This window comes from Sabethes cyaneus, chromosome 1 (genome assembly GCF_943734655.1).
Source record: "Sabethes cyaneus chromosome 1, idSabCyanKW18_F2, whole genome shotgun sequence".
In the NCBI taxonomy this organism is placed as follows: domain Eukaryota; kingdom Metazoa; phylum Arthropoda; class Insecta; order Diptera; family Culicidae; genus Sabethes; species Sabethes cyaneus.
The window spans coordinates 167,160,081-167,168,171 of record NC_071353.1 but is presented as its reverse complement, the minus strand read 5'-3'; the positions used below and the strand labels follow the sequence as shown (position 1 = coordinate 167,168,171).

The following is an 8,091-nucleotide window of genomic DNA, read 5'->3' as shown; positions in this document are numbered from 1 at the left end:
GGCACAAAAATCTCGGTGCAAAATTCCGCATCAGTTAATTCTAGATAGAATTAACAAAAGGGCGGATGCCGCAAATGTAAACAAAACGAGTGAGAGTTACTTTTTGCTGGACCAGCACAGGAAAATCAACCCTCACTCGGTTATTGTTTACGCTTGCGACATTCGCCCTTTTGTTAATTCTATCTTCAATTTTTGTCAATCATGCTTGTTTTTAAAGCGCCGCTGCTCGGATACATTTTTCCAAATATATGGCATCCTTGGATCTTAAACGTCATAACGGTCATCTCATAACAGTGAAACGAGGTACAAATTTGACGTTTACCAAACGTGACTGTTCAGTTGTTGTCAGAAAATCGTGCAGTGAACTTGTGAAAAAAAGTTATATCAAATTTAAACGAATAGCTGTTGTGCAATATTATAGCTCAATCGTTCCAACAATTAATACGCCAATTGCATCAGATAATTGTGAATTGAACTAAACGTTAAAACAAAGCGGAAACACTAAACAGCTAAAATGCCACGACGTGGAAGGTCAGCTTCTCCCCCACCGGCTCAGCGCAGGTACGTAGATCTGAAGGTTAACCTTTCTAGAAAAATCATCGTGACTTCTGCCGTGCACATTCTCTGGATGTTGTCCCTTTTCGCGTTACGTAACCATTCATAAATACGAAAAACAAATGCTAAAAATCAGCCGATTTATCATCAGGCAAAGCCAAATAAGATCAAAGTTCGAACAACATCGCCTTTTTTCCGGATGCTTCTTCGATCGAATGGGGGACTCTCCCATGTGATGTCGTTTGTTGTCGACAATATTTTCTAAATTTAGCCTCGGTACCTATAGGTATGTACTTTGATTGCCGGAGAAGACGCTGTTTTTCGCAACAGACTGAAAATTGTGTGACCAATTAGGCTGACTCATTGCATGAGTTTTTGTTTTGCTACTGAATTGCGTCGTAAATAATGATTGGAATTTTTCCCGTACAGATCTGCTCCGGTTGCTGCGGCGGCGCCGCCCCGTCCGGCTCCTAGCCAGCCAATGGTGCAGCATGCACCGACCTCGGCCGTTGCAGCCCCGATGGCTGCCCCCAGCCAGGGCCCTGGGCTAATGGCCCAGATGGCCGCCACCGCTGGTGGCGTTGCGATTGGATCCGCTGTTGGACACACCATGGGTCATGCGATTACCGGCATGTTCAGCGGATCCGACTCGAAGGAAGCCGCTCCCGCTCCCGTTGGTCAGGCTGCTGCTCCGGTGCAGCAGTACCAGCCGGAAACGGGCAACGCTGGCGGACCGTGCGCCTGGGAGATCAAGCAGTTCCTGTCCTGTGCCCAGGGTCAGGCCGATCTAACCCTGTGCGAAGGGTTCAACGAGGCACTGAGGCAGTGCAAGATGCAAAATCACATGTAAAAAAATGGAGCGATCGGTTCTCGATCGAAGGCAGAAAGCACAGTGATTTGGCCCCGCAGTAGTAATGTCGAATTCGGAGGAAGTGCTCCGAAAAAAAAACAATAAAATTGTGTAGTCTGTTAATCTGTAGTGTTCGTTTTCATGATTTTAGTGAGTTTGCAAAATGAGAATAAAAGGCAAATTGAAATAGTGGCCAAATTATTCTGGGTTATCCTTCATAGGTGTACTAAAGTTTTTATTTTTAATCATCCTTTAAACCTCAATGAATTGCAATGACTAGAGTAGAGTTCTGTATTTTAATATTTTTAATTGAAAGCAAATAAATACTAGCGTAGAGTAAAAAGAATCTTTTTATTTAAACCTTTGCTTGGGGGAAGAGTTGTGCTGTAAGCACAAAACAAAGCAGGCCGGTGAAACTCTAAACAAAAGAACCCAAGTTGTCATGCCTACGGGTGGCATCAAAGCAACGTATGCTTTTTAGGAAAATTTTTCCATTATCTTTTACCGTTGGACCTTGCATTGAATAGAAACGTAAAATTAATTTTGTTTTGTGAATTCCATCGTTTTTAATTTGCCCGAACAAGCAGTTTCGGAATACGAATAACAGAAACCGTAAGTATTATCGTAAAACAAAAACCTGTTTTATTTTTAAATCATAAAAACAGATAACAGTCGGAATATCGTAATTACCGAAATTTATCCTGATGGACAAGTTAACGTTACGTAAGATAGGAATGATCCCTAAGAGGGGAATTAGTACTTTCACTGTTCGCGGCGACGGCCTTCTTCTGCTCCCACTTATTGGTTCCGTGCGCGGTTTTCCAGTGTTCGTAGATGGCACTCTTCAAGGCAAAGGTTGCATCACAGAGGTTACACTTCAAGTGCTGGTTTTCCTTTTGATGGGTTTTCTTGTGCTTGCCCAGACTGCGGCGCAGTATGTACCGCTTGCCGCAAATATCGCACCCGAACCGTTTCTCTGCACCGTGTTCCCGGGCCATGTGCTTGTCCATCTGCCGTTGCGTATAGTGCTTTTGGTCGCAGTGATCACACTGAAACACGACCGGTTCTTTCTGGGCTTCCGGATGTTTATAGCCCGCATGGGCTCGCAGTTGTCTGGCACTTAGGAATTTTGATGGACACACAGAACACTGAGCGTGCGGGTAGTTATCGATCGAATGGTCGCCAACTATATGGTCCATTAGTTCACCGGCATTCTTAAGTTTCGCCGAACAAATTAGACATTCATAGTAACGTTCACGGAATGGATTTCCACTGTGTACGGCTTCCCGGTGCTTATAATATCCGAGTGAATCTTCAAACACCAATTGGCATTTGTGGCAGCTGTAGGTCTGTTTACATTCAAACTTTTTGCCTTTGTGAACAATCAGCTTGTGTTTCTGAAGTTCTAGCTTTGATCGAAATGTTTCTGCACAGATAACACACTTGAAAAGCTTTTCTCGCTTCGGTTGGAAGTGAACCAACATGTGAGAGGCCATGCTTGTAGCGTTGTCAAACTTTCTGTGACATATTTTGCACTCCGAGCTCCTTCCCTTACCGTGCTTGTTTTCCATGTGACGGCGAACGTATTTAATGTTCTTAAAAAGCGCGCTACAAAGCGAGCATCGCCATCTTCCCTCGTGTACCTTAGCTGGTTTGTATAGCTTGTGGCTCGTACCGTGCAGCTTATTTTCGTGCGTGTTCAGGGCGTTTTCCGTGCTGAATCGAATCGGACAAAAGTTGCACTTCAGTGGCCGCAATTGTTCGTCGTGCCTGCTTAGGTGGTGATTGTACGCTCGGACCCACGAGAATGTCTTCCCGTCGCAAATTGTACAAACACATTCAACCTTCCCGGCATGTTCCTGAACCAAGTGTGCAATCAATTCATCCTTATCCCGATATTTGTCCTTTCCACTACAAATATAACATGTTCTGGAAGAGAGTTGCAGAACACTTTCACCATTTTCGGTAGTATCTCTCTTTCGTCTAGGAAGAGACGGCCTGTAGATCACCTTAGACGTACACCTTGGTTCCGGATCGTTTCGTACCTCACAGGGAACCGATTCCTCAATCACTTCCTCCAACGTTACTTGCAAGGCTTCCAAGGGTCTTTTCGATTTCTGTAGCAGCCCAAAGTGACAGTCCCCAGCTTGAGCTACGTTTTGCACTGCCCTTACCAGATCTATTTTGGTCACACACTGCAAACAGATATCCCGCAGGAAATCCTTTGCACTAATATTAATTGCCAGCGTACGTTTGATAACGACATCCAAACTGCAGCCAGCCAGCTGTCCGCTGAGACAAAACATCCGCTTCTTCTCGGCGATCCTGAAACACAGACGGCAACTAGCCAGGAAAATCCATTCCCCGTTACTGTCGGATTATCATCGTTAGACAAAAAACAAAACATAACAACTCAACAAACACCTACCTTTTTTGAAACCTCGTCGGTTCCTGGTACTCCATGTCACCCCGGGGGCCAAAGTGTGCCAAACATATCGCTTGCTTTTCGTCGATTTCGCTTACTTTCTCGCCGGTACCGTAACTGATCGCATCTAGCCAACGTTTGCGGAAGCGGGCACTTTCCGGAAACTTTAGCAAGCCCGCGCCACTGGTGCAGTTGCGGACGCAACAGGGCATTTTGTTTTTGATGACGGATCGGTTTTCTGGTCAGCAAGATATTTCGCACGTTTCCTGGTCAGTTCGATGCAAAGTGCACAAGCGCGAAGCGAAGAAAACAAAATAACAAACAAGCAGTTTTTTTGAAAACAAAATCTTTGTTTATATTGTGTTGCTGTTGTAGTGTTTCGTTGGTCATTCGTTTTGTTGCACCCCATCGACATCTCTATATCGAACTGCAGTAAACGTCAGCGACAGCATGTCCGGGGCTCAAAATTTGACAGCGGGCCCAAATCAGACTGCTGGCAGTTGAGTGAAACGCAGTGCTGACATGCTATCTCATTTTCGCACACACGAGATGTTGGCGGCGAAAACATCGTTATCTGCCAGAGGGGTGTTTTGTTGCTGTCAATTTTTGGCAGAGATGCCAAACTTGCATGGAATTATTAGAAAAATAAGAATAAGAATGCATTCTCGAAAAAAGCGTGACGACCAGGGGGCTGATATGACGTCACATTTTCGTTGCTCACATGAAAACGGCGGCAAACGCAAAGCGATCTCACAAAACGAATTTAACTAACCATTTTCACAGTTACATGTATTTCGCATCAATTGCCTGCCTAACATTAGCTATGTGATGCTAAAACCTTGGCTAAAATCAAACTAAAACTAAAAAAATTTAACAATTTACACATCCGACTCGGTTGTCAGCTTGAGCCCATCTATGAAGCTGTCAGCTTGGGCCCGCTCTATGTTGGCTACGTTTTTTTGTACAGGTTGGTATTGGAAGTGTCATTCCCGTGGTGACGACATCGGACGTGTTATAGCGATAGGGTTCTCTTTTTTATAGCGAATTCATAAATTAACCTGGGTTCGTGCTAACTCGAACCCGAAATTTATGAACGATACGGGCAGTTTGACAGATCGACCCGTAAACCGTAATGCTAGACAGTTTTAACCTGCGCTTCAAACTGAATGCTGTCAGTTTAACCGAAATGCAATCTCGGTTAATTTATGAACGCTTTGACAGCACTTCGATTAAAACTGAGTGCCAATCGACCTGAGGCAGGTTAATTTATGAATTCGCTATTAGATAGGAGTGATATTGGGAGTGATATTGATTCTATTGGTAGTGAGATTAAATATTGAAAGTTACTTCAAATTAATCTGACGTTTGATTAAACAAGTCGGTGCCGATAACAACGTGATTTATTAATTGCGGTATCGAAATTCAAAAATCGTGAAATCGCGAGCGTGGCATCCGCCATTTTGTTCGGTTCTTCCGTTTGAATTTTTTTTCGCGTGCCGGTTCCGCGTGACGATAGCGGGTCTGTTCTTCAGATACCTGTGGGAGCCGCAACGCCCAGGTTTTAATGGAGATAAGTACCAGTGTTAATCAAAGTGCGGGGGGTATCTACTACAAGCTTTTTTAATCAGTGATAAAGAAGAAAAATTAGTGGTCCATTGCAAATACAAACTAGGAAAAAATATATGCAAATGGAGAAACATAACCTCGAGTCCAGTACAACCAAAACGCTCGGAAAAAATCATCAGCCTTCTACTTCAAAACAAACGGAATGGCACACGGGAGAAACTATGTTTCTCGAACCGATCGATTTCGACAAGATAACACTAAAACACCCAGTGCACATTGGGAAAGCACTAAGTACCGCAGGAATCAAAAACTACAAAGACATTCAAGCTGTAGGTAAATTCCGATTTAAAATCTCATTTGGCACAGCACAAGGGGCTAAAAACGCCAGCGAAGTCAATCTCACTAAGCACAACTTGAGGTCTTATGTCCCGTGGACATGGAGAAGAACTATTGGACTGATCAAAGGTATCCCGCTTGAGTACCAAGAAGACGAGCTAGTTGAACAGCTGCATAGCGACATAAAAATCTCTAAAGTAGAAAGAATGCAAAAAAAGAACAGAGACGAGCTCAAGGACGAGCTCGTACCGACATGGAATGTGAAAATAACATTCGAAGGTAAAGTCATCCCTGAAAACGTTGATTTGTACGGATGCAAATTTAAAGTCGAACTGTACATATTTCCGGTCCGTCAGTGCCAGAACTGCTGGGGCTACGGACACAAAAAAGAAAAATGTCGAAGACAAACAAAGTGTAAGGAATGTGGTAAAGCCCACGATACTCATGACGAATCTGGCTGTGACAATGCCAAATGCATCAACTGTGGAGGCAATCACGACGCAGCTCACCGAAGCTGCCCGGAGAGAAGCAGGCAATGGAATATCTCAAAGATTATGCAAAGAGAAAAAAAAATACGAAGAAGCCACTCAAGATTTTCGTGTGCAAAATCGATTCGATCTTCTGACAGACCAAGATCAATTTCCGGAACTGGAGACCCGTAACCCGAGAAGAGCCAACGGATCGCAACTCAGAACAATCTGGTTGCCAACGAAATCAACTGAGAGACAACAGCAGAAGAAACACATGGAAACCTCCATAGCTACAGACGATTCGGCTCCACGTGTTTTTGGAAAACCCTCACAAAGTGAGTACGCTAGCTAATAGTAGAGCTGGAAACAAACTGGAAACGCTTAAAAATTATAGGCAAAATCATAAAGCTGCAGAACGGGATAAACGAAGAGCTAATTAATAAACAAAACTCGGATATTTCACACGAACAGCTGCTAATAAAAACCAGTACTACACTCTCAGAAATCATAAAAGATTTCATAGAATCCCAGGAAAATGAAGAAACCAGAATTAGCGAATCAGAAGAGGATTACAATCAAAATGAATAAAATCAAAATCCTACAGTCAAACGTACAGTCATTGAGACCAGAGAAGAAATAACAGTTTTCCTGAAAAAAGAAAACAGATATCGCTTGCCTACAAGAGATTTGGTTCCGACCCAACGAGGACTTCTATCAGAATCAACGGATACAATCTGGTGGCCAAGTGTTGGGACAATGGCTTCGGAGGAGTCGGAATCCTAATACGAGAAGACATCAGATTCGAAAAAACTACTATAAGGAACTTGCTACCCTTAGACGTCGTAGCAATAAAAACCAAAAACCTACAAGTGAACTTCACCATCATCTCAGTTTATGTCCCGCCAGACCAAAATCTGACCAAGATATTGGCAGAAAAAATCGCACAGCTACTCGGAATAATTGAGCAAATGAGTGACGGCATCATTTTGACGGGAGATTTCAACGCCAAGCACCCAATGTGGGACAAGGATGCCAGGCCTTGCGAAAAAGGAAAGAGCATAGCGCAAGAATTAGAGACATCCAAAATGGTGCTCCTAAATGACGGTCAGACTACCACCATCCCAAGAATCAACTGCTCTGCAACAGCGATCGACCTCTCCTTCGCCACCAGCAAGCTAGCCAGAGTTATAGAATGGAACGTTATTGATGAAGAATTTGGCAGCAGTCACTTGTGTATACAAATAGAAATCGAGCTAACAACTCCAGTATGTGCTAAAAAAAACTGCTAAAGTAAATATAAAAAAAAGCAATTGAAAACTTAAACAAAATCGAACCGCAAACGATGAGTAGTCCTCACAAGATGCAACAAATCTTCGAAGAAAATATACAAGCAGCGACATATATAATTAATAATAAGAAAGCTAATTTCCTCAAGCGATGGTGGAACGACGAAATTCAGAAAGCGTACGAACTAAAACGAGTAAGCTTAAAAAACTTTAACAGGAACAAGAATTTAAACAACCAACTAGAGCTTAATAAAAACCGAGCTAGGTTCAAACGACTAGTTAGGAAAGAAAAGAGGAAACATTGCCATGAAATGCAAGAATCAATTGATGAGACAACACCGCCATTACAAGTATGGAACATTATCCGGGGGTTGAACACCGCCCTGACAGGTAAAAAGAAAAAAAAGTGTACAATATCCTGAACACCAAATCGCCGAGGAATTCATGAACCTAAACTTCAAAGAACCAATCGAGGAACTGGCTTACCCACAAGGCGTTAACAGGGAAATAGGAGACAACATTTCGGTATCGCTCAGTTTCCAGGAATTTGGCATCGTTCTTAAGGGGAAACCGGAAGTGGCTCAAAGATGGCTGGGTAAATGG

The 8,091-nt window shown here is 43.2% G+C and overlaps 2 protein-coding genes across 2 annotated transcripts; one reads left to right on the top strand and one right to left on the bottom strand.

The window, feature by feature from the left end:
• The first annotated feature begins 337 nt into the window (after positions 1-337).
• LOC128742807 (coiled-coil-helix-coiled-coil-helix domain-containing protein 10, mitochondrial) lies at positions 338-1,742 on the top strand. Its single transcript, XM_053839279.1, has 2 exons — positions 338-561; positions 985-1,742. Exons 1-2 carry the CDS (start codon positions 515-517, stop codon positions 1,403-1,405), a joined length of 468 nt encoding a protein of 155 aa, XP_053695254.1. The 5' UTR covers positions 338-514; the 3' UTR covers positions 1,406-1,742.
• A 382-nt stretch (positions 1,743-2,124) lies between these two features.
• On the bottom strand, positions 2,125-4,059 carry LOC128732415 (zinc finger protein 888-like). Its single transcript, XM_053825662.1, has 2 exons — positions 3,834-4,059; positions 2,125-3,775 (listed from the first exon to the last, which is right to left on the bottom strand). The coding sequence occupies exons 1-2, from the start codon at positions 4,040-4,042 to the stop codon at positions 2,125-2,127; spliced, it is 1,860 nt and encodes a 619-aa protein (XP_053681637.1). The 5' UTR covers positions 4,043-4,059.
• Between the last annotated feature and the right edge of the window lie 4,032 nt (positions 4,060-8,091).